General features: G+C 52.7%; 7 protein-coding genes across 7 annotated transcripts; 5 read left to right on the top strand and 2 right to left on the bottom strand.

Annotated features, from left to right (window-relative positions):
• Positions 1-235: 235 nt before the first annotated feature.
• Positions 236-2,404, bottom strand: N656DRAFT_780682 (uncharacterized protein). The gene is made up of 5 exons (XM_064815429.1): positions 2,294-2,404; positions 2,210-2,227; positions 2,101-2,149; positions 928-2,044; positions 236-860 (listed from the first exon to the last, which is right to left on the bottom strand). Exons 1-5 carry the CDS (start codon positions 2,301-2,303, stop codon positions 402-404), a joined length of 1,653 nt encoding a protein of 550 aa, XP_064668981.1. The 5' UTR covers positions 2,304-2,404; the 3' UTR covers positions 236-401.
• Positions 2,405-2,942: 538 nt separating this feature from the next.
• On the top strand, positions 2,943-6,171 carry N656DRAFT_780680 (uncharacterized protein). The gene is made up of 2 exons (XM_064815428.1): positions 2,943-3,664; positions 4,534-6,171. The coding sequence occupies exons 1-2, from the start codon at positions 3,367-3,369 to the stop codon at positions 5,928-5,930; spliced, it is 1,695 nt and encodes a 564-aa protein (XP_064668980.1). The 5' UTR covers positions 2,943-3,366; the 3' UTR covers positions 5,931-6,171.
• Positions 6,172-7,086: 915 nt separating this feature from the next.
• Positions 7,087-10,282, top strand: N656DRAFT_780679 (glucose-regulated protein). Its single transcript, XM_064815427.1, has 7 exons — positions 7,087-7,480; positions 7,549-7,568; positions 7,713-7,765; positions 7,839-8,016; positions 8,072-8,171; positions 8,230-9,598; positions 9,658-10,282. The coding sequence occupies exons 1-7, from the start codon at positions 7,349-7,351 to the stop codon at positions 9,798-9,800; spliced, it is 1,995 nt and encodes a 664-aa protein (XP_064668979.1). The 5' UTR covers positions 7,087-7,348; the 3' UTR covers positions 9,801-10,282.
• A 540-nt stretch (positions 10,283-10,822) lies between these two features.
• Positions 10,823-12,147, bottom strand: N656DRAFT_158616 (uncharacterized protein). Its single transcript, XM_064808703.1, has one exon. The coding sequence runs from the start codon at positions 11,783-11,785 to the stop codon at positions 10,925-10,927; it is 861 nt and encodes a 286-aa protein (XP_064668978.1). The 5' UTR covers positions 11,786-12,147; the 3' UTR covers positions 10,823-10,924.
• An 893-nt stretch (positions 12,148-13,040) lies between these two features.
• On the top strand, positions 13,041-15,124 carry N656DRAFT_158730 (uncharacterized protein). The gene is made up of 2 exons (XM_064808704.1): positions 13,041-13,561; positions 13,661-15,124. The coding sequence occupies exons 1-2, from the start codon at positions 13,285-13,287 to the stop codon at positions 14,692-14,694; spliced, it is 1,311 nt and encodes a 436-aa protein (XP_064668977.1). The 5' UTR covers positions 13,041-13,284; the 3' UTR covers positions 14,695-15,124.
• A 2,711-nt stretch (positions 15,125-17,835) lies between these two features.
• Positions 17,836-18,983, top strand: N656DRAFT_799248 (uncharacterized protein; the record flags this gene model as incomplete). The annotated part of the gene is made up of 2 exons (XM_064817850.1): positions 17,836-18,775; positions 18,829-18,983. The coding sequence occupies 2 exons, from the start codon at positions 17,836-17,838 to the stop codon at positions 18,981-18,983; spliced, it is 1,095 nt and encodes a 364-aa protein (XP_064668976.1).
• A 3,468-nt stretch (positions 18,984-22,451) lies between these two features.
• On the top strand, positions 22,452-23,344 carry N656DRAFT_159594 (uncharacterized protein). Its single transcript, XM_064808705.1, has 2 exons — positions 22,452-23,098; positions 23,157-23,344. The coding sequence occupies exons 1-2, from the start codon at positions 22,552-22,554 to the stop codon at positions 23,291-23,293; spliced, it is 684 nt and encodes a 227-aa protein (XP_064668975.1). The 5' UTR covers positions 22,452-22,551; the 3' UTR covers positions 23,294-23,344.
• The last annotated feature ends 1,595 nt before the right edge of the window (positions 23,345-24,939 follow it).

The following is a 24,939-nucleotide window of genomic DNA, read 5'->3' as shown; positions in this document are numbered from 1 at the left end:
TGGAAAACAAAATTTGGCTTCAATGGCTGGAGGCGTGGTACAGATGTGTGTGACTTTATCAGCGCTGAAGCTTAGTAAATACTTGAGCATGCTGCCTCCCCAGGCCAGCGATCTAGGGCTGTTTGCAGCGGTTTGCCTCAGGAGCTTGCAAAAGCCAAAAGGGAAAGCACTAGAATTCTCCTTCTGCGTATCTGGGAGGGGTGGAAGTCGTGCTCCAAACCATTATTGAAAGGTGTGACTGATCTGTTAGTCAGTTCAAGGATGTAGGTTGAGATACCACGGGAGAAATTCACATAGCGTGCGCTTCATTTCGTACATTCATGCATGTATCACTGCCTCCGGGTGTCTATCAGAAGCTGCCCTTGCCAGGAGGTCTAACATTTCTAATTTTTACTGCCTCCTCAGAAGTCCTCCTCGCCCGACCCGGACACAATGACATTATTCACCTTGAGCACCATCCGGCAAAGCTGTGTCGCCAACATGAGCTGCTGCTTCTTGCCAATAAGCGGGTCAATCACAAACGCCTCCTTCATGTCGTTGGACCCCCGGCCCATACAGTCAACCCCGAGGCGGCCGCGGCCAGCCGGCGTCTTGACCTGCTGGCTCTTGACCTCGGCGAGCGTGGCGATGGGGCTCAACCCGCTGTTCTCGGCCAGCGCCATGGGTATGGCGTCGAGAGCCTCGGCAAAGGCGCGCATCGCGTACTGCTCCAGGCCGGGTGTCTTGACGGCCGCGTCCTCGACCGCGAGACTGCAGGCAATCTCGGCGGCGCCGCCTCCGTAGACCACGCGGTTGTCGCGCACCAGGTTGCGGACCACGCAGAGGGCGTCGTGCAGCGACCGCTTGGCCTCGTCAATAATCTGCACAATTGTATCGTGGTTAGACGGCTTGATGCACGTGTTTTTGAAGATGATGTGAGCGGCTTACCATCTTGTTGCTTCCCCTGACGAAAATTGTGACTGCCCGCGTGTTGGCGCATTCCTCGATAACGAGCATCTTCTCTCTTGTTGTGCCAAAGGTCATCTCCCGCACGATACCAGCGGTACCCAGTTTCTCCGGCTTAAGGTCCTCAAAGCGTGGCACGATGCGTCCGTTGGTGGCGATGGCAATCAGCTCGATCTCCGGACCGCCCACCCACCTTACCGCAGGAAGGTCGTTCTGAAGGAGGAGGTGGTTGGCTTCATCATCGAATCCCCATTGGCAGATGGCCAGATTCGCGCCCGCGTCCTTTATTTGCTGAATCATTTCGATAAACTTCTCCCGCTCGTAGGTTTGCAGCTTCTTGAACTCCTCCACGCTGCTGATCTCAAGCTTATGCTTCGTCTTGGGTTTGGGGGGCTCGAAAGCGCATGTAAGAATGGCGATCTTTGCGTCGCGCACCTCGGAAGGCATCTGTGGGTGCGAGAAATCCTTGTCTATAATGACCCCTTTTACAAGGATCGTGTCCTCGAGGGCACCGCCCATCTTGCCATCCACCTTGATTAATTCAAAGTCAACGTCTTTTCGCTCTAGGTCTGCAACGGAGAGCACTGCATCCACAGCAATGTTGGCGAACTGATCGTGCGCCTTGGAGACGATCTTGCTGCCCAAGCTTGTCCTCGCCACCTTGACAAGGTTTGCCTTCTCCTCCCTGCTAAACTCAATAACGTCGGAAATCCTGTCGAGCTCGGCAACGGCAATGTCGCAAGCTTGATCGTAACCGTCTGCAATCCTGATGGGGTGGATGCCCTTGTCGATAAGCTCTGCGGCCTGCTCCAGCAAAGCGCCAGCCAGGACAACGACACCGGTGGTGCCATCGCCAATCTCGTCGTCTTGTGACTTGGAAAGCTCTACCAGCAGCTTGGCGACGTGGTTCGTGATCTCCATCTGCTGCAGGATAGTCGCGCCATCGTTTGTTACCGTGATATCGCCGTCAGGAGAGATGAGGATCTTGTCAAGGCCACGCGGCCCTAATGAGGTCTTGATGATGTTCGCAACTGTGCGGGCCGCGAGGATATGAGACTTGACGGCTTCGTTGCCGTACTGCCGCTTCTTCTTGCCCTGGCTGGGATGGACGTCAGTACGAGGAGGGCATGGACGGACGAAAACGGCGGCACTGACTCCCTCACAACGATGAATGGACGACCCTGCTCATCCTTCATCACCGCCGCTGCAGCGCATGCCCGCGTTAGCAAAGCCGTCAGTCACATCGTCGCACATCAGTGCATACCATTCGAGAGATCGAGATCTGGTTATCGTTATGTTAGCTCCCCCACTCTTAACTGCGGCGGGTGGGTTATGCCTGTAGACATACTCAACGCCATTTTGGACTGGATGCTAATCGCCTTGTATGGTGCGTGGTAGTTGCGGGGGGGAATTGTAGCTTCCACGTCAAGACCAAAGCTCCTTTGGCGTCGAAACAGGCACCAGCATGTTCCTCCACTGCTAGGCACTGATCGCTATCGCCAAAAGCTCTGAAAAATTGACATCTCTGGCGGCATGAGGCACGGGCCACTTGGCTAATTTGACCCCACAGCAAACTCACCGCCTTCACAGAAGAGAGCCATCACTGTACGGAGGTCGGGGCCAAAAGTGCGTCCACCAAATCGTTAGGCCAGCGCACGGGTCATACAGTGCTCCGTCCTCCAACTGCTTCAGCAGGCGTACAGTGCCTCTAGACAGTCACCGGAATGCTTCAGCACTTGGTCAGGTGCTAGAATAGGCCTAGCGTTCAGTGGAACTTAGCGAAAGAGAAAAAATCTGAAACACTGTGCGAGATAGCTAGAATTTGCGATATATATACTGTATGGCCCGTGTAGTAACAAAGTGGTGGATGGACTTTTGGCCCCGACCTCCGTATATCAGTGATCAAGAACAGTGGGGTCATTAGCGTTATCGGACGGCACTACCCCGCAGTAACCCGTCCTAGATACGGAGGTATTGTATTGTACAATAAGTTTCATGTAGGACTAAGGCATCGATGAATCGATATCATCATCAAGCTCACGACTTCAAAGTTCTACCTATCCCGCACTGCGCTCTTGCTGAGCTAAAATTCCCTTGAGGCCTTGTCTCTCTGATGGCTTGGGCAATATCCAGACTTTGAAGCTTTCCCCGCATCCCAAACCGGTGTCACTCTCAACTTTCTCAAGTCTCAACCCTCCTGAGTCCCGAGTCCGACGTCTCCCAATTAGACAAGCCAAAGGCGTACTATGGTCTTTGTCTCTGCTATACCTTAACCATCGTCTTTGTCTCTGCTATATATTTTAACTAGTTCACCCGGCTACATATCATCCCCGCCGCTTCTCGTCCCTGGACTTGTCACCAATTTCCTGGTTTCCGCTGCTGTACGGATAGCTCGACCCGAACCACGCCCAGCACGTCAAAATGTCGCGCCACCAGTATGTTCGGAGCTTGGATGTGCACGATGCGATGGAAGAGTTTGAAGGCTACTCAGAGGAGGAAGAGGATGAGCTTAGCCCCGAAGACCGTGCATTGATGAATCAAGGCACTATCGACGTCCAGGCCGCCCTCGGCGTCGAAGCCTCAAAAGTCACCATCGCCCAGATCGAGGAAGCCTTGTGGCACTACTACTACGACGTGGACAAATCAGTTGCCTATCTCACAGCAAAATTCATAAATCCACCGCCCAAGGCAGCCAAACCGGTCGCTCGGCAAACGAATGGTAAGTCCGCCGCAAATACACTTGGTCCTGCGGCAAGAGGGCTCTCGGATGAGCTGGACATCTGTTCCGACTGGGCGAGGGAGCGCTTGGATACGACAGACAACGGCACTCCTGGATCAGCAAAGTCTCGATCTATCCCTGGAAGCTCGCTGCCAGCACGGCATTGCTCATACATGCCATTCCGAGAGACTCCTATTGCCTGTTTTCGCGGATCTCGCAACTTGACGTCATGGTTCTTTCGCGATATGCCATGGGGGAACATTCCCAAGCATAGGGAGGCTATATTGATTCCACCTCCAATACCTCGTGTTGGGCTCCTCGGCGGATCGGGGGCACCTCCCAAAATGTCCAAGCTGCAAGCTCTCGCTGCCGCCAGGAAGAAAAAGGCCGAGGAGAAGACCGCCGCTCAAGACAAAGTCGAACAGACCCGGAACAAGATGACGCAACTCTCGGTTGACGAGCCATCGGCGGCCAAAGAGAGCAGTCCCTTGGCTGGGGCATTCAGCAAGCGTTTAAAGACCTCGGTTTCGACTGCTCAGGGGCGCATACCCCTGGTCGCCTCGGAACCAGCGAGATTGGAGCCTTCACAACGGTTGGTCGAAGAGCATTCGGCTGAGGAGAAGCCCGTGCAAGAATCTGACGAGCCGGCTGTCGACAAAGCTCAGCAATCCGCTTTCGCCCAAACCCTTTTTGGCTCTCGCTCTGATGCCCTCAACCGCGCGCGGCAGGAGTCCTACTCGTTGTATGCGAGCCTACCTTCGTCTGTCGTCGACGCCTTCTCCCAGCCCAGTCCGGATGACGTTGTTCTTGCGGCTCAAGCGAAAGGTTCGCTTTTGGGAAAGAGCAAGTGCTAACGTGGACACTAATAGTCGATACAGCTGGAAAGAAAACTCCCGCCGCCCAACCTAACAAAAAGGGGGGTTCTGCTGCAGAAGCCGTTGCCGCAGAAGTGAAGGACTTGAAGATTAGCGATGCCCCTTTGCCAAAGAGCCGAAATCTAGATGTAATCTCCGAATTTCAAAAGAGCAAAAACAAGAAGAGCGCCAGTTTTGTGGTTGTTGGTCATGTCGACGCCGGAAAGAGCACCATGATGGGCCGGCTTCTACTCGAACTCAAGGTAGTCGACCAGCGCACTGTGGACAAGCTCAGGAAAGAGGCCGAGACCATCGGCAAGACGTCGTTCGCCCTCGCCTGGGTCTTGGATCAACGATCCGAAGAACGGTCCAGGGGCGTTACCATTGACATTGCCACCAATAGATTTGAAACGGACACAACTGCCTTCACTATTCTGGATGCACCTGGCCACAGAGACTTTATCCCCAACATGATCGCCGGAGCCAGTCAAGCCGATTTTGCGGTCCTCGTCATTGATGCGAGCATCGGGGCTTTCGAATCCGGCCTGAAAGGCCAGACTAAGGAGCATTCGCTGCTGATCCGTAGTATGGGGGTGTCCCGGATCATCGTGGCAGTCAACAAGCTCGACATGGTTGCATGGTCTCAAGAGAGGTTCGACGAGATCAGGGACCAGGTGTCTGGGTTTTTGTCAGCAACGGGCTTCCAGCAAAAAAGCATTTCCTTCGTCCCCGTTTCTGGCCTGCATGGCGATAACCTGGTACAGAGATCGACCGATCCGGCGGCATCATGGTACACCGGGCCGACGCTGGTCGAGGAGCTGGAGAAATCGGAACCGAACGCTAGGGCGTTGGCGAAACCCCTGCGGATGACCGTATCAGAGGTCTACCGCACCATGCAGAGCCCCGTCACCGTCTCCGGCCGGATTGACGCGGGCTCTTTGCAAACAGGTGACGCGCTGCTCGTCCAGCCCAGCGGAGAGAAGGCATATGTGAAGTCCGTCCTGGTCGACGAGGCGCCGGCAGACTGGGCGGTTGCCGGGCAGAACGTGGTGCTACACCTGAGCCACATTGATCCCATCCACGTCAAGGTCGGCGACATCATCTGCGACCCGGCAAAGCCGATCCCCCGCGCCGACATATTCACGATGAAGGCGCTGGCCTTTGACTTTTTGATGCCGATGCAGGTCGACGTCCACAGGGGTCGTCTGCATGCGGCGGGAAGAATCGAGGCAATCCCGGCGCTCTTGGATAAGGTGTCTGGGGCGGTCACGAAAAAAAAGCCCAAGATTGTCAAGCCGGCCACGGTGGCTAGGATCGTGGTAAGACTGGAGGCGCAAGTGCCGCTGGAGGCCGGGCAACGGGTGGTGTTGAGGAGCGGTGGACAGACGGTGGCTGCTGGGTTGTTGGAATGAGGTCCCCGTTCCCAGAGCCTTGCGCATTTTTGCAGCGTACATAAAACAGCAACGCCGTCTGAATTAGCAGCTGCTACGGCGACTCAACTGTTGATATTGAACGTTTGAAGGAATTCTCTTTCCTCGTGGTCGGCAGGTATCTGCCGTTAGTGCCGCCCAAATTTTACGTGCAAAAATCGTCCTCTCGACTACCCCTTCTAACAGATTTGACTACTCGAGTGTAACCGGCACCAGTACTTGCCAGATTCAAGGTGATGCTTACTGTAAGTGGTCTGTAACTCACTGTACTGTACTCCGTATGCATACATGTAATCGCACAACTAGTCTACCTAGTATTCACAGCATCAAAGCTCGAGCAAAGCAAGCCATAGAAAAAGCTCAACTTGTAATGGATTTTTTAAAGGCGGCGACTTCTGACTCAGAATTACCATTCGGCTTCAATCATCATATTGTCAGGGGCTCGACGTTCCATTCATCAAAAATCCTAGGGGAGGAGTGACGGATAGCCACAACCCGAGTTGTGGACCCGAAGACGAAAGGCCACTCTGGCACAAACAGGGGGTTGAGTGCCACCGCCCGCCGCGACCCGCCCGGTTGGTTGTGTCCTGCGGGGCATTCCTCGCAGCGAAACTTACTGTTTGGCGATGGAATCCAGTGGAAACTTGACCGACTCGAGTAAGAAACAACTCTGGAATGCCTTCGTATACATACACTACATACATTGGATACGTACTCTACACATGCAAATGCCCTATAGAAGACATTGAGAAGGCTACACATATAGCTCTTCATTGTACGGAGCAGAATAGTTGTAGTGAACCACGAGGCATAAAACACTGTACAAGTTGTCGACCTGATCTAGATGCGGAAGAGTCGCTGCATGGAGGTCGTCCCAGATCTTCCGTCGCCTCTTAGGTGCCGCTCTGCAACGTTATGGAGTTGTGTAAGTTACATAACGAGGAAACAGCACTCCAGAGGTAAAGCGACCTCCAAGCGCCTCAATTATGCTGCGATGTTGTAGGGCTGCTAGTCACCGGTACCTCCCTCAAGACTGAATCGAGTAAGGCCAGCCAGTTAGGTTGGCGCAGCTGGGGCAGGCGGCGAATGGCCACAAAGACAGGGCCAGTGGGGGAAGCGCAGAGTGGCCTCAACCTAGGAGAGGACAGATTTCCGCTTCTCCAAAAATTTAAGGAGAACATTCAAAGCGTCCAACTTCTTTCCCCATCTTCCTCCGTCCCAGTCCTAACTCCAACACCTCAGTACTGGAGTCCCTTCTCGCCAGTATTTGGTAGGATCGGTTCGAGGAGAGCGCCCGCGTCGGCATTGACAACTGCCACTCTTTACCCTTCTTTTCCTCCATTCCCAACGCCTGCAAGCAGAAGCGTGAGGGTTCGGTTTTCTACACACAACTTTCAGCCATGGAACGGCGATCACGGAGCTGGGCCATCGGCCTCAGCTTCATTGGGTTCTTCGCCCTCTTATTTTCAATTGGCTTCGTCCAGCAGGTCCAAGCAGACGATGCTGCTGACTACGGGACCGTGATTGGTATTGTACGTCTTCTCCCTCTTCCCAAGCTGCGGAATCGTTGCATGGGCGAGCTAACAGGACTGATTTGCAGGATCTGGGCACCACATACTCGTAAGTCGCATCTTTCGCGAAGCTTTGATATATATTACTTTCGAGGAGGGGCAGATGTGAGGGCTTGAGGACACCGTGTCTCCTCTACGACCCGGTCATGCACATGCTACAGAGTAAGGGAGCACAAGGCTGACAGCTGTTAAGGTGTGTTGGCGTGATGCAAAAGGGCAAGGTCGAGATTCTGGTCAACGATCAAGGTATGACACTCTCATATCGACTCCCCATCGATCCGAAGTCCATGCGCAGCAGCTAACACCATGCTCCTTGCAGGAAACCGTATTACACCCTCATACGTCGCCTTCACCGATGAAGAGAGATTGGTGGGAGACGCGGCCAAGAACCAGGCTGCGGCTAACCCGCACAACACCATCTTTGACATCAAGCGCCTGATCGGTCGCAAGTTCTCGGAGAAGGAAGTTCAGACAGATATCAAGCACTTCCCCTACAAGTAAGAACGAAATGCACATTACACTGTTGTGGCCACCCACTAAACATGGAATTAGGGTTGTCTCCAAGGATGACAGGCCTGTTGTCAAGGTTACTGTGTCTGGTAGCGAGAAGACCTTCACCCCCGAGGAAATCTCCGCCATGGTTCTGGGCAAGGTACGTTGAGAACCATTAGCTATTCGATACATCTGGTTCGTCGCTAACAGCCGCACAGATGAAAGAGACCGCTGAGGCCTACCTCGGAAAGAAGGTTACCCACGCAGTTGTTACCGTCCCTGCCTACTTCAACGACAATCAGCGTCAGGCAACCAAGGATGCCGGTATGATCGCTGGTCTCAACGTTCTCCGTATCGTCAACGAGCCCACCGCCGCCGCCATCGCCTACGGCTTGGATAAGACCGAGGGTGAGCGCCAGATTATCGTCTACGACCTTGGTGGTGGCACATTCGATGTCTCGCTTCTGTCGATTGACCAGGGTGTCTTCGAAGTCTTGGCTACTGCCGGTGATACCCACCTGGGTGGTGAGGATTTCGATCAGCGCGTCATCAACCATTTCGCCAAGGCCTTTAACAAGAAGCACGGTGTCGACGTCACCACTGACCCTAAGGCGATGGGTAAGCTCAAGCGTGAGGCCGAGAAGGCGAAGCGCACTCTGTCCAGCCAGATGTCCACTCGCATTGAGATTGAGGCCTTCTTCCAAGGCAAGGACTTCAGCGAGACCCTGACCCGCGCCAAGTTCGAGGAGCTCAACATGGATCTTTTCAAGAAGACCCTGAAGCCTGTTGAGCAGGTCCTCAAGGACGCCAAGGTCAGCAAGAACGAGGTTGACGACATCGTCCTTGTCGGCGGTTCTACCCGTATCCCCAAGGTGCAGGAGCTCATCAAGGAGTTCTTCAATGGCAAGGCGGCTAGCAAGGGTATCAACCCCGACGAGGCCGTTGCCTTTGGCGCTGCTGTGCAGGCCGGTGTGTTGAGTGGTGAGGAGGGTACAGAGGAGATCGTGCTCATGGATGTCAACCCGCTTACCCTTGGTATCGAGACCACCGGTGGCGTCATGACCAAGCTCATCCCCCGCAACACCCCTATTCCGACCCGCAAGAGCCAGATCTTCTCGACCGCCGCCGACAACCAGCCGGTTGTGCTCATCCAGGTTTACGAGGGCGAGCGTTCCATGACCAAGGACAACAACCTGCTTGGCAAGTTCGAGCTCACTGGTATCCCGCCTGCCCCCCGTGGCGTGCCTCAAATTGAGGTTTCGTTTGAGCTCGATGCCAATGGTATCCTCAAGGTCTCCGCCCACGACAAGGGCACTGGCAAGGCCGAATCCATTACAATCACCAACGACAAGGGCCGTCTCACCCAGGAGGAGATTGAGCGTATGGTTGCCGAGGCCGAGAAGTATGCCGAGGAAGACAAGGCTACCCGTGAGCGTATTGAGGCTCGCAATGGTCTTGAGAACTACGCCTTCAGCTTGAAGAACCAGGTCAACGATGAGGAGGGTCTGGGCAAGAAGATTTCGGATGAGGACAAGGAGACCATCCTTGACGCCGTCAAGGAGGCTCAGGACTGGCTCGAGGAGAATGGTAAGCCTACCCACCTGCTTATAAGCCGTAAAGAGTAATGCGTTAACTTCTTTTGATAGCCGCGACCGCCACCACCGAGGACTTTGAGGAGCAGAAGGAGAAGCTGTCCAACGTGGCCTACCCCATCACGAGCAAGCTGTACTCTGGACCTGGTGGTGCTGAGGGTGAGAAGGACGAGCCGTCGGCTCATGATGAACTTTAAATTAGTACCATAGATTCCCCGTTTTCGTGTTTTATCGGTTTTGATGGCATAAAAAGAAGCCACCCTGAGTTTTAGGGTATCTTTTGTGTTTCCCCCTGCTTATGGTGTGCTTCCCGGTGTTTGGCAGGTAAATCTGGGCACGGAGTTTTGCATGTGAATGGTGGGAAGACTGCGGTGGCGCAGCAGTGGGTTATGTGTATAGTATGAGTCGGTGGAAAAAGTGGCAGTGGCACATACGACTTGAGATTCTCAACCTATTTGTGCCCAAGTTTTCCTCTTCCTGTGTCTCTTTCTGGAGGGCGCTCGTAGTTCCACTCCTCTTCCCGTGCTGTGAGTTTAGACCAGTGCTCTGGTGGAATTTGAGCCAAGGTTCTCCGCTGTGGCTGCCGCTGGACCTTCCTCAAGTGACTTGCAAAACTCAACCGTCTATAGGCTTGGACCTGGTGGATCTTAGCTAGGGCCTGGACGAGCATAAACAATTGGGCAAATCGGGGTGTTCTGAGAAGGGTGTGAGCGGCTGCTCCGACGGGCAGGACAATGGCAGAATCGTGCTTACAGTAGTTCTGTAATGCCTTGCTGTAAGGTTAATGGAAGTTGGTAGGTAGCCCTAGTTAAGCAAAGTAAAATTCGAGACGAGTAATTAAGGATAGTGTGTCGAGTAAAGAATGGAAAGGATTGAACTCGACATAACGTAATTCATGAGGGGGAACGCATAGTCAGTTTCACCTGGCATTGGGGTTGGAATGCAAGAGACCCAGCAATTCGCACTTAACACTGCAGATATCGATCATCTCAAATTGGAGATGCTCTTTGGCCTTGATTCTCAGAATGTACGGAGTACTGTACAGTAGCATAGCGTAGCGTGGGTACGCCCCCTGAAGAGCCTGAGTGGGGCTTGCTGGCTGTGCGGTCGCCTAGCAACCGGGCCCCCTTTTTTCGGGTGCAGTCTCAGGGGCAGGAGATGGGATCTTGGCTCCTCCTCGATGTCAACTTTCAATACTTGTTCAGCCGTATCCCTAGGCTTACGCGGTCTTGGTTTGCCATAATCAGAGTGTGCATTAGCATTAACTAAAATCGTCTGGCATAAATGAAACTACCTATCCTGAGGGAATACCAGGTGTTCTCTAATCGAATGACTCTGGAAATAACACATCCTCTCCTGTTTCGGGATCTCGATGAACGAATTGCTGTCGGGTTTGATCCCATGTCCAATAACCCTCCTCTTCCAGCTCCTGTTCGTCGAGGGTGTTATAATCGTTCACCTCTCTGTCCAGGCCGAGTCGCAGCTCACCATAGGCGCTTCCGATCCCGTCGCTGGACAAGTCTTCACAACTAGGGCTTGTAGAATAGCCCGCGGTTACTGTTGGAACTTGTGGAGGCTTGGACAAATGTGAAGGTCCATGTTCGTCAACTGGCAAGCCCTGCCTATTTTCCGAGTTATCGTGGCTAGTCTGTTTGCCGTCGAAGATCGAGAAGGTGGCGAACAGGCTAAATATAGACGAGAGAAGAGATTTCACAACTTCAAAGTGGTTCATGATACCAAGACGGTCGAAGCTAAAGGCGGTCTGGTACTCGTCGCTCGAATACTCGGGTGTTTCTGACGTGCTCACGAAGCCGTAACCCCGACAAGGCCTGTTGATATAGGGAATAAGGACAAACCACTGCATCTTTTGCGTGTCAGGTGTCGAAGCTGGGTTGTTGGTGATTCCCCGTGTAACGAGGAAGTCGCGTCTGTCTTCAGCGCTGCAGGTCGTAAAGATGTTCCGGCCGTTTATTGGAAGGTGACAGCCTTTGTTTGCAAAGAAAGTGCCAGCGACACTTCCTCCTGTTTTGGACGGCTCTCGTACTGTGGGTCTTGCCTTGGGCGAGACAATTGGAAATTTGAGCTGTCTGCCTCTCCCGGTTCCTGCACCCGACGGACTCTGGAAAGAGGGGGTAGCTGGTGCTATGGGTTGTTGGTTGCTTATGAGATCAGCCGCTGGCATCGTGTCGTGCTAATGACATGGGCAGGAAGAGAGGGTAAAACGGGCAATCCTTAACCAATGTCACTAGCCAGATCTTGCACCAAGGCAGAGTGAAAACAAAATGAGATAGTAGAGAAACCTCTGGTGAGATTCCCAAGCTTATGGAGTTCTGGCGAGGCGCTTCGAGGTCTTATACTTCGCGAGTTGGCGCATGTATGGGAGAAGCCGGGCGTGATGTCTTATATGTCCCTGAAAGTCAATCATGGGCAATTGGTTGCTTCGGTAAACAGCAAAAGAACATGGGAATTAACAGTGATACGCAAAGCCTTGTCGGTCACTTCCTGTTTGCCGCCCTGTTTAGCGCTGATGGCTGCTCTTAGCATAGCGGGTGGTGGGCAGGCAGGGGTTTGAGGAGTGTGAGTGTGATACAACACACGCCACACATTTTTTTATCACCCTTCCATTCTTGTTCTTAGTGGCGAGGGCAAAACGCCAAAGTGCTGTGGTGTAGAGGAGTAATTCAAGTCGCCGTCTTCCAAGATATTCAGAACCGTGGGTTTCCGAATAATGGTTGCAAAGGGCAAACCTCGAAAGGGGAAGGGCTGAGCGAGGTGCTATCAAGTTGCACCCCGCTTGCCCCTTCCCAGCGCCTTCTCCCAAACGAGACGCTTGCAGAATAGCGTTGGAGCGGCTGCGTTGGAAGGCACGAATCTGATTTTCCCCTTTCCAGTTACTCTTCCATGCGTCACGGGTGCTTCTGTGCCCGTATCGTCCTGCTCTGTGCAGCAACCTGGCCAGTGACTTGTGGGCTATTATCACCCGACAGAGCTATCTGCAAGATTTCCCGGTGAACTTGGTGGATTTGGATGAAAGTACAAACGCGCCTCACCATTTCCAGGTTTCTAAGCCTCTGTAAGGCCTCCATCTGGTGCCAAGTTAAGGCGTGGGCGCGTACTTGGGTTTCTGGGGCGTGACCCATGCTGTATGTATGTACTGCGCTATGGACTCGCCACCATCAAAGACGGGTCACGATGTGCAGAGAAAAGGACAAATTGGATGGAATTTGCGAATATGCCCATGCAAAAGCTGCCGGTTAGGCTTATTCGGGGTCCATCACTTGAAGGTTGCGTTTACATAGCCCCTTTCCTTTCCAATTCACAGCTAAGTATTTTACAGGCCCAAGGTTCAAAGCGACATCAGGGACCGCTGCCTTTTAGGCTTCTTAACCGGTTTTGGCCGAAGATACCTGAGGTACTTGGTCAACATTGAAACTTGAGCAGCTCCAATGAATCCACACTCCTGTGTTTCCTTCCCCCATCCTCAGGCTCTCCAATCAAGACACTCAGGACTTATTTGTCTAAATCACACTTCATTCTGGCCGCAGTTCCAAATGACAAAACCTCTCTGTTCTGTCTGAGTTGATTTGACACTCCTCTCCTCTCCTCTCCTATTATGCTTGGGGCATTATCAACGTCTATTGCCCGTCCTCTAGAAGAACGAGGCAGCACCACCGTTCCGTCATGGACACCCCTAACAACTACCAAGACTCTCTGAAGATGGGAGATGAGCCGAGCTTCGCCGGCCGGTCAGCATTGCCCGATAACGATGAGATCGAGCCGACGGAGCCATCTGCCGAAGAAGTCAGCAACCATGTTGCCTCACTCAGCAGACTCGCCATGCCTGCCGATGGTGCTGAGTGTCCTCAATTCTCCGAGCAGAATCCGACTCAGCGATTCGCTCCTCTTGGCGGATTCACATCCGACGTCCCTGTTGTGGTGGCATACCAGACTCCTACCAGTATGTGAAGTCGACTGACTACAAGTCGTGTTTTCGTTTCTGTACCCATTCTCGAGCTTAGCGTCGTCTCACTTCAGGTTTTACTGATATGAAGCAAAGTGTATCAAGGTTTTCATGGCTTCCATCCGCGGACAAGTGCCTCCTCCTCAGGGGCGCAGTTCGCGGCCCCAAGTGGCGTCATGACGCCCATGGTGTACGAACAGCAAGATGTCTTTGCGTCTGCTCCATTTTCGAATATAAACATAACTCAGCCGGTAAACATGCCAAATCTGCGAGAAGCTAGCAGGCCTCCAGCATCACATCCTCCGATTAATAGCTTCGACGTCGTCACTGCCAACATCAACGGCACGCGCATTATTGCAAAGCTTAACTGGCGTACCGACTTTTGCATTCTTCAAAGTAGGGTTGCAAGACAAGCTAGATTGCCAATCTACCACATTCCATGGCAAAGACAGCGAGCCATTATCACCCCAATTGGCTCCACAACGCCGACCCGTTACTCCGTCTTCAACCTCGAAATCCCAGAGCTCGGGGTTAGCCGCCGGACCATGAACGTTATGTTGGTCAACTGGCCTGAAGCGTTGACCCACATGTATCTCGGCCGACTGTTTCTCCAAGGCTTGAATGGCCAAGGCGCGAGTGAAGCCGCACCCCAGACCAATCATGCAGTGGTTCATGCACACAACCGCCCGACGAACCGCGTTAGGCCGCGATCACTGGGCTCTTCCGCCATTGGCAGTGATGTGTCCACGGCAAACAGAACCTCCACGCGTTGGGGAGACGACGGCTGGCAGACACGACAGACCGGGAGACCCAACCGCCATTTTCTCAACATACCTGGCACGCAGAGGCGAGGACAGACTTCTTCCACGCTTTCTCCCAGCAGTCACACCAACATCTCAACTGCTTGGGCCTCCATGTCGCCTCTTACAACCCCTTGCTCCAGGCCCCTGACCATCCCTTCATCCATGACCAGCCTGACAGGCCCTCAAACCTTGGGCATGGCTGCGGAGGACGATGAGATATATGCCAACGACTCATGCTTTGACGGCGACTTCACCGAAGCTTCAGCCTCGGGCTTAGATCCTACAGATGCTAACTCCTTCAGAGGGAGTTTCGAAGGCGACCTCTGATTCTCGGCATGGTTGATTCCCGCCTAGCAAGGAAGGGGCTTTGTTGACCTAATCCTTCAAGCACTGGCAGACATCTTCTCTCCTCGTTTTTCTTCCTTTCTCCTTCTTCTTTTAGACAGGCAGCCCACAGCACACCTTTTCTCTTACAATTTTACAAAGATAATCGAAGACAACAGGATATTTGTCACATTTGCTGCGGCGGGGATTTGGACTGACCCGGAGGATTCTTTTTGCTTTGATCACTTACATTACGAAGATATGTCTTATGTCTCAATCACCTGTTCACACATCAGCATACCAAAAACATTAGAAAGGGTTCACAGGACGGCATCATGCCTTAGATCTAAGAGGCCACAGAAGAAGAAGGCCATATCGGTTGCGAAACTGGATCGTACATCGATCTCCTTTTTCTTATAACTAATTTATTTTCATGTTATTTTCTGCTTTCTCTCTTCTTGATCAGGTTGTTTGGGGCAAGAACGATGGCATGGAGTGTTTGTTGGAGATTTGCTTTGAGACTAGGTGCGCTCGTTGTAAGCAATCCGGTTTACGTTGAACTGACGTGCTTGTGTTTTCACGCACCACCCCTGAATCAACGACACCTGACTGCCATAGCACGGCAACATTGGTTTAGCCAATCTTAGCATTATAAAAATGATGTGGACAATGCCCACACATGTCCCATGGATTAATATGTATTTTCACCAGCTGACTATTAGAGCAAGGAGATAGCCATGAGAATCCCTCTTGCATCGACATGTCAGCACAGATAAGATATAAGGCAGAAAAACACGCCCCCAACACCCTTGAACCGGCACCTTGTGGAAGAAAAGACCAGTGAGCAAATTATTCCTATATGAATGAGGCATCCACGGGGCTCCAGAGTCTCTCCCCTGTCGATTTGTCTTCGCGCCACCATCTCTGCACCTTCCCGTCCCACCGCCATTCGGTTAGCTCTGTCGTGGGAAGGAATGGCCGTAAAAAGTGAGCAAACACTCTCTGATCGCCTGCGACTCCGTATTCTTTGGCCAGTCGCCGCTTTTCTTGCTGCTCACGCTCAAGAAGTTGATGCCGTTTTTCAGATGCCGTCGCTGGCACTTCAGACGACCCTGTAAGCTCCGCCCCATTCGTGGCTTTGGCCTTAATTCCACCGGGTGTGCACCTTTGCCATCTTGTTTTCTTGTTATTCTTCCTCTTCTCATTCCGACTATCGGCTTGTGCCGGGATTCTTTTGACGAGAAGAGATCTCGGCCTTAAACTCCTCTCCCGCTTTCTGCAAGGATCTGAATTGGATTTGACTGGACAAAGCGTGGCTTGGTCTGGGCTTTTGCGGTTTGTTTGCCGGTCAGCAATCGTATTGAGGACTGCCGTACTGCTGATTTTCTCTGCCGTCCGTGTGCTTGGCATTGTTCGGTCATTCGAGTTCGAACGGTGCTGGCTGGAGATAGGCGCTTTGTCCAGGGTCGATTGGCTAGGTGGTGATGAGTAAGGAGGATTGAGCGACCATCACGTTGTGACTGTGGCTATGATGACTTGAAGGTGGTAGCGGTTGGGCAGCAATGGAACACCCACGACAGTCCGGAATAGCGATTGTTGACCGGGAAACCGGCAGTTAAAAAGCACCCCTTCGGGCCAGACCTGCTGTTTCAGCCGCTGCTCATAGTCGGGTTCATCTACTGTGACAGGCGTCTGGTGGTTACTATCGGATCGCAGCTGAGCTGAGAATCCAAGTGCATTCGAGCGGCACGGGTTACATGGTGGAATCACGGGGCTCGAAGCGCGATCAGCTAACGCCCGTCAGAACGCGAAAGAAAAGGAAGAGCGCCATCATACACGCAAAGAGATGCGACGGCTTCCAATGATACTACCAGGCTGCGCCCGATTTGCCAGCGTCTCTCTGGCATTCGTGGTGATCGCTGGGCAAGACTTGGACAGTCCAGGCCAGTGCTAATCGCCGAGGATCCGTCCTGGGGGGTTATTGTTTTGTGGCTGCCATCATTAGCTTGAATCCATGGATGCGTGCTGCATGTTCAATGACGCCCTCATCCGATCAGATGATTGTGCTGAAAGCCCTGGGCTGGGGCTGGCTTGCAGCGATGCGAACTTAGTAAGGCTCTGGTCAGAACGGACGTTCTGAAGCCCAGCCAACGCCAACTCTATTTGGCAGTGAGGCGTTCAGCGCATTCCCAAGAAAGCCGAACCTCCACTGGGAGGTGGGTGTGGAAGGAAGGCTCCGAGTTGGTACCTTCCATAAGCGTAGAATTTGGAAGGCTGAACCTACTCCGTACACCTAGGACCAGTAGTAACTCTTTGGTGACAATAGATGGATGTCCTGCAAGTTGGACCTCTCCAAGCAGCGGTGCCTTTCCCTTTCCTCCACATCCTCATCTTCCCTTAGTCGCCCACTGGAGGCGATTTTCCACTGCCACAGAAATCCAAAACGATGGAAATGTACTTGTATTGTACATTGGCTGCGCCCGACTTTCTCAACGAAAATGAAGACGTGCAATTCGCCCATCTTCAGCGAAGCGAGAGCCAATCGTCACGTCTAGTTTCGGTCTCGGAAGCTCCATCGTAGCCAAGTGATTCGATGGCCAATACCAGGAAGCTCCTTTACCCATCGGCAAGATGGAAAAGCGACTGATGCGACCGGGCCAGGTTGGCTTAGGAGGTGACACGGATTTAGGTCGAGAGAAGAGTCAGCCCGAGAGGGAGCCAAATGGCTTAGAGATACCCGTCGAGCTCGAGCTAGCGAGCTTGAGCCTGAGTCTGGATTTCCTTCTACCTGGCTCTTCCCACAGTCCGTGCCCCATCCCACGCTTGTCCAAACCACAATGTAAATTTCCATGGCCAGTGACCCCCATTGTTCCACCCCACTTTGCCAACAGCGTTGTGGCGAATTGAAGGTATAAACGACGGATGCCGCACTGCTAAGGGTCGAAGAAATTCGGCCTGCTAATATACACTCATCGTTTTGACAAACCCAGGAAGATCCAGTGGTGGCCCTGATCCAGATCCGGTGGTTTTGCCGGCTCATCGTCCGGATCTGGACACCGCTCAGCTCGACGGCCAGAGGTACCGGAAGTGGCTGCTCAAGGCAATCCTCAAATCTCGAGGGGTGATGCTTAGCCCTTGTTCTTCATGGCTCAACTACGTCTTGCTCTGGATAAAGGTGGACCATCGGCACCCAATCCGCTGAACACTCTCTCCCCTTCGCCATATGCCTTTGCTGGCCAGGCATCCCTTGGGTCCCATGGACCGCCAACCGGCAGACATCTCACGGGGGTGTCCTCGGATCAAGCAACGAACCGTCGCCAGAGATCATATGGGAACACGCGGCGTGGTAATATTTCGCCTTTCGCAGACACTCAAGTGTCTCCGACAGAACCAAGCATAGCCGGCACGGTCCAACTGTCGCACCATGAGACACTCATCGACGGTGCTTCCCAGGGCCCCCGCCCCCACCCACAAGGCCGGCTCAAAAGGAGGCTAATCCAACAATTGAGGGCGATAGGAAAGACCAATCCTGAGCGGGACTTGAGGCTGGCGGTGTGTGCGTTGTCGGCGAACTTGCAGAAGCACGCCCTCGACGCCATCTTTACGCTCGCTCTTGAATACTCCGTGATCACAGCAGGGGCAGTGATGTTTCTTGGTCTCAAGGCGGCCGCCTTGCCCGAGGGCCATCCCATGAGGAAGTCATTTCTTTCACCGTGGGGTGGTCGCATCGCTCCCAAGCGGTTCACCAGGATTGTGCTGGAGCGGCTTCAGAGTGGCCTTGCTCCAATCGCGGAGAATATACTGGTCCTTGATGACAACTTTCCTGACCACGGCTTCGATATTCTCCTCGGTCGCCGCTTCCTGCACCAAGCATGTGGTGGAAACCTCCCGCCAAAGCATATCGCAAACGGAAACGGAACTGTGAACGATCAGAACACCCCATTCCATGGAACGTACGCGCATACTGGCTGGGGAGGTGTCATGGAACCGAACACAAACGACTTCCCGAAAACAGCAAGCAGAGTGCCGCACATGTTCTTGTCGCCGCAGACGTCGGTGAGCGGTTTTCCGGTTCAGACATGGGGTAAGTTCTCACACTCAACGCTGTTGGCCATCTCCATCCACTTCCCTTGCCAGAGGCGGCTCGTAGCAGGGATGAGCGGCCCGTCGACATTTCCCATGTAGCGAATGTCGTCGTGATCTCGATTGCGGCTCTGCTCAAGCGGGCGGGGCAAAACCCGCTGTGGGCCTGGTCCCTGGCCAATCTAAAGTTTCGATCGCGGCTGACTTGAGATCGAAGCAGTCAATCCTGGTTGGAGCCCGCAAATGTCGTGCTTTCAAAACTTGCCGGGAAACGCCTATCAGATGCCTGGCTCGCGAACGCCATACGTGCCGGCCTATCCAGGCGAAAGCTTCATTCCTGGCCCAACGCGGCCGGTCGAGACAGGGCCAACACTGCCAAGTCCTCAATTCGAGCCCTTGTTGGACCCCAACACGATCTCGGGTTTCATGCCGACCCACTGGCCGGATGTCCCAACAAACGACCCGGACCTCGCTCGCGACCGGGCGGGATAATAATCCTGATTGGATCCGTCGTGCGGGCTCGTATGCCCGGAAGGCGAGTCGGCCATTGGCCAGATTGCTGATGAGAGCCCGCTCAAAATCTTTGTCGACATACGGATACCAATTGATGATCGGTTCTTCCTGCCATATTACACCACACCTCGAAGGTTTTAATAAGAAAGGACCTCTGTACAGAGTACTAATAGATGTCGACGATAAATACTTACGTTTTCCGGAAAATATCGGACACTAGGGGCGAATCAAAAAATGCCCTTGTTGCCAAACTGCAACAAAACACCGGTATACGTTTCCTAGGTTCCCGGCTGCTTGGCAGGGCAAATGGGACTCCTAGTTGGGATCATGTCACTCGCCCAAACATGAGTGCAAGAGAGGAGTGAGGAGAAGAGGGGAAGAGGTTGGCGGCCAGGTCTTATCAGGGCCTGGCAGGGTTAAGGGGCAGGGTTAGGGTATGACTGGTGATTGTTGCGTTGTCTGGTTTCCCATAATGGATATACTACCGAGATAGTACTTGTCGGTATGGGTGGATTGATTTTCAAATGAACTGTTCTTACCCTTAAATCTCGGACTACTTAGGTGTATTGAGCTCTGGGCCTCAATCTAGCAGCATATGTTCATGAAGTAGGAGTAAGGTAATCTTAGCACGACACCGTGAAGCTGACTCGGTCACCTTTACGGCAGAGCACAACCTAATAAGCCTGGAACTAGTTGCTGGAGGAGGCTACAGCTTACATTGGGCTTAGGAGCGGCGGCACTTGAACTGTAGAGTGCTCTATCTGTAACTAATCCCAGTCTTAGGCGTAACGTGATTACATGTGCTTGGCCGTGGTGGCTTCATGAATCGCGAGTATTACACGCAAGACGCTTCATAATTTATCAACTCAGGCTATATGTCTGGTAGAATGCTAAGTAGGGAATTTGGTTGGTATCGACTTAGAACTACTTGGAAAAAATCCAAACATGTCACACATAGCGTCATCATTCATAGTATGAGCGTCAAGTAGGAACTCTCTATAACCGAGCGAGCAATTAAAAGCACTGCTAATAAATATCTCCTGGTTCGCGAGGCCCATGGATGACAAAATGCGGCCCGGATCGAAAAACAAACATTCCTGCTCCCGTCAGGTAGTTACTTTGAAACGTGTACTAGGTAGTATTCCTGCCATCTTTCCTATGTTACTACTAATCCAGGGACGATATTTTAAATAGGACAAACTGCTGAAACCTCAGAGTCCGCCTCAGCTTTCCACGGCGAATATAAACTTGTTGCCACTTCCTGGGTATGATGCCTCTCCTCATTAGGTCCATCGCAAAAGTGTGGGAGCGTGAGGATCAGAGGTCGCGATAATACAATCATGAAAGCCGACTTGGAGGAGGTCTCTTGTGCATCTGTCTCCAGAACCTGCGCTCAAAACCTGGGGATTCCTGAAGGTTGCCAGCCCCCGCTACTTGCCATGGAAGCAAGCAAAGAAAGCAAGCCGCTTGTATCTCCATTATGTATGTACATGGCCTCAGCGGTTTGCCTTCGTTCGGGAGAGGTTGTCGGTGACTGGGCAAAATCGTCTGCTTGACAGCTGTCCGGGTAGCCAACCCCGGAAGAGTCAGGGTACTCTACGTCTTCGAATGACCGAGAGCTGAGAGTTTCGGTGTCGATCTCCGAGATTGTGGTCCCGGATGTAAGTTCAGAGCACTCAGAGAGTTGATCGTCCGCTTGTTCAGGGGATGTGGACCTTGGGGTGTCCGTGATATCTGCGGGAAGACTCTCGAATTCTGGTACAAAATTTGGCCAATCTCCGCCCGAATGCTGTAAAGAGAATTTTTGTTCAAAATCCGGAACAGGGTGAGCCGGGACCAACGGAGGTCGAGGACCCAGATCCGGAAAGCTAGCCGGTTGGAAAGTCCTGGTGTTCTTCGATATTCTCCGAGCCCAATCGAGACCACCGCTGAAGCTCAGCTCTCCCAGGTTACTTCGTTCGGTCAGGAGATGGCGGGTGGTGTAGCTGGGATATCGGACGCCTGGGAATTCCCAGGAGAGACTGATAAAACAAGCACCGTCGTTTGCCCGGGAGTGGATCTTGTGCGATTCACGGCCGCTCAAGCGGCTCACGAGTGCAGTGGATATGACATGAGTACGCCCAGATTCATGAGCGGACGGCGTCACGAAGTATTCCAAGCTCTGAACGCTGATTCCAGTTTGCCCATACGATGATAACCCTCGGATGCATATGGTCGACTGTTTTGACGATCAGCAAGCTGCTTGTCTAGGGACTCTAGAAGATGGGACCTACCGTCTCTGTACCACCTGTATCCATCCCCTTCTGAGCATGGATCGGGGTGTTTGGACGCATTGTGGTGAGAATTGAACTGAATAGGGTTGCAAAAAGAAGGCGGGCATTGAGAAAAACGACAGCAGCTGTCTTCGCTATGTATTTGCCTTGAAGTGAGAAACAAAGTGCTCTTTCTGGTCGATACCATCATCGCAAGGCTACGAATGCAGTGTGTTCTCCGGGCATTTCCTGGGCAACGCTGAAAGCGGCAAAGTCGGCTTATTGCTCTGCACTTGCCTATTGTGGCTTTTGGATATCTGCAAGAGGGGTAAGCCCGTCACATCAGCTGCATCCCCAAGCGCCATAACTGAGCAGGAAGGCTAGAACTTGGCATTCTTATAGACTGATGGAGTCAGGTGCATTTCTTGCCAATCATTGCAGACATTTCACCGGAGGAAACAGCAATCTCTCGGATAGGAGGCCTCGCCCTGGTGGAAACTACAACCGGCTTGCGTTAACTCCACGCACGTGCTGCCACTCTTGGTTGCTTTCGAGTTTTGGCTGTGATGAGCTGGCGAGCCGGGCAGTCTTTGGACAGCACCTCTGCCTACCCAGGCATATTCCTGGGCTCCCGCTCACAGAATCACTCTTCTCTGAAAAAGCCGCAATGGCACCGCTTCCCTCGAGTCCCGTCGACCTCAGCGACTACGAATTTGCTGTAGGTGCTAGCAGGTGCGGGCAGTTAGCCTTGGTGTTTACCGGGTGATTTCTCAGTTGCCTGACTTGCCTCGTCGTGGTGAGCACCGCGCACCACTCGCCAGAATAAAAAGGAAATTCCCAACCTTACGTCCTTACGGACCTTCCGAAGTTTCTCCTAGAGATAACCCCCTCACTTCTCACCATAATAAGGAAGCTATCGCCCACCCCGCGTTTCCATTTCTTTAAGAACGGGATGTCCGACTTGTGTTGCGAAGGAACCCCAACCCCAGGTTAACACTTTGCATTGCTGCCAATGGAAAGCCGTGATGATGACGGCTCGGGCAGTCCCGACGAAAACAGCCGTCTGCGACGTGAGCATTTCCGTGCCGCCGCATCGATGCCTGTTCCTCAGGCAGGGAACTCAGACATCCAAGTTCCCCTTTCGTTCCGTGCCTCAGGCATGACGTCTCAGCCACTGAGGCCTGCCCCATGGACACGCCGTCCGCAACCCATCAACACTCACGCTCTCCGACCCGACGAGTTCGTAACCGACACCACGTTCCTCACACCACCACCAGATAGTAATGGGGTTACGCTAAATCGGACACTTATCAGCCCTCGCTGGCCACAAACCTTCGTCCTCGCCTCGGTGGCCGGCGCCGTGGCCCACAGCATCCAGGCCCTACCAGCGACTGAAAGACGGACTTTCCTGACCCCGAAGGGTCGAATAACGTGCACGCGCCGCGCTCTTCTTGGGTTCGAGCTTGGACAACCCGGCTTCGGACCCTTTTATTCCGTTTGGGTCTACGTCCTCGAGGACGAGGCCCATGGGTACCTAGGGGTTAACATGATTATTGGGCGTAGGTGCAACTAGAGTTGTTCCATCAAATTTAAGGGTTGACTGACCTAGTTGTCCAGGTCTGTTCATTGAGTGGTGCAGACGCCGTTTCGACCCTGAGTGGCCTTGGTTTGGCCACTCGTACGTTCATGATGTGCCAGCGCCGAACTTTGATATCGGTATGGCCGTCGACTATCCGTATCCGTCCTTCGATTAAGAACATGTTGTGTTCCGAAGGACGACGAGAGACATAGGAACCCGGGAAACGATTTGATCATTTTGATGGATAGTATGTCGTTAAAACAAGCAATCGGCCTCGTTAATGATGCGGCGCTAACGTTGTGCTAGGGTTCGGTACCCGGCTTGGTGAACAATGAGATGCGGCAGACGGCAGATGGCTTCGGGATTTCGGTGGATCATCCGTTCGTGAGGCTCTAGTCAGCGCACTATTTCTTTGTTCAAGTAAGGTAGTGCATTTTTCTTTTCTGGTGACGCTTAACAGCCGAGCTGTGACGCAAAAACTGCGCTCAGCCATGTCGGCTGCTTTTGGTTCTTGGTGGGACCACTGGCTACCCTTGGCCCCTTTATCTTGGTCCATTCTTTTTTTGTTTTCTTCCTGGTTTTCTCGTCGAGCTTGCCACTAGACCGGTAATGTGTGGCCGATCATGGTTGCACTCAATTCACTGTATTGTATGTACAGTACATACAGCACAGATGTCTGGGACTCTGGCCCATGTTTTGTTTTCGGGCTTCATCATACCATAGCTTCGGCTTGCCGGTGGCCAACAACGCTGTCGGATGGGAATGAGTACTGTACGAGGTTTAACGACTTGAGAGAACAGACTGAGGATACGTTACGTTACTCCAGACCAGGTTGTCATAGTCGAAGAAAGCTATATGGCGCTATGTATTGTACCAGGCGTACCTAACCAGGCGTACCAGTCCATAGAACCAGTGCAACTATTTATCGTACAATAGTGCTCCTTCTTAGATCCGGAAAGTCACATCAGCTTTGAGAACTGTCCTAGTGAGGCAGTGAGAGAGAGCGTCGGTTTCATATACCCCTTCATGATAGCCCTGATTTGTATTCAATTAACATGTTTAAAGGCTTGAAAGCTGTCTCTCACGTTATTACATTACATATAGGAAGAGTAGAGGAATAATGATCATACTTTGGTGAGTTGGTCAAACTAGGAATATATGAGGGCAGGGAGATGGAAGGTGAGATCAGGGGGAAACGGTTCAATCTCTGAAATCAAACCACCCTGAGCCGCAGTGGCGGGCATAACCTAACAAGATCAAAAGGGAATCTATCTCACCACAGAACTAATAGCACAAATCACTGCTTTAAAAACCCTCGCCATCATCGTCTTCACCTTTGCCACTATTATGGTTTGTAGGTGACCACGGCCGTTGCATCGGTTCCTCCCCATAGGCCCATAGGTCCTAGATCTGGAAAGCCTCTCCAAAATTCCCATGAAATTCCATAGAGATTTCTGATGCGATCTAACTAACTACCTAAGATTTTCTGCTTCCTACTACTAGTCAAGTATTTTGTCCCGTCCCGTTGGGGCCATTGCCTCGTCGTGGTTACCCGGTACTGGATCCCTACTAGTACTACACGTACGTATGTACTACCTTCATGTTTCCCGTCAGTTCCGCACACCACCCCGAAACTTGTAGGTCTGTCCTAGGTATCGAAATTCCAATATGCCTCCCGGTCGTATGTAATCCCCGACCTACTAGCTCCCACCTCGTAGGATTTACAGCTTGAATCAAGAAACCTGCTGTTCTGGTGCCTCAGCAGTGCGGGGAACTTCGCCACAGCCAGGTACATTAGGTACATACTGTACTCGGTCCCTC

The sequence above is a fragment of the Canariomyces notabilis genome (assembly GCF_033297395.1).
Source record: "Canariomyces notabilis strain CBS 508.74 unplaced genomic scaffold N656scaffold_15, whole genome shotgun sequence".
In the NCBI taxonomy this organism is placed as follows: Eukaryota; Fungi; Ascomycota; class Sordariomycetes; order Sordariales; family Chaetomiaceae; genus Canariomyces; species Canariomyces notabilis.
The sequence above is the reverse complement of the archived record's forward strand: the minus strand, read 5'-3'. Positions and strand labels throughout refer to the sequence as shown.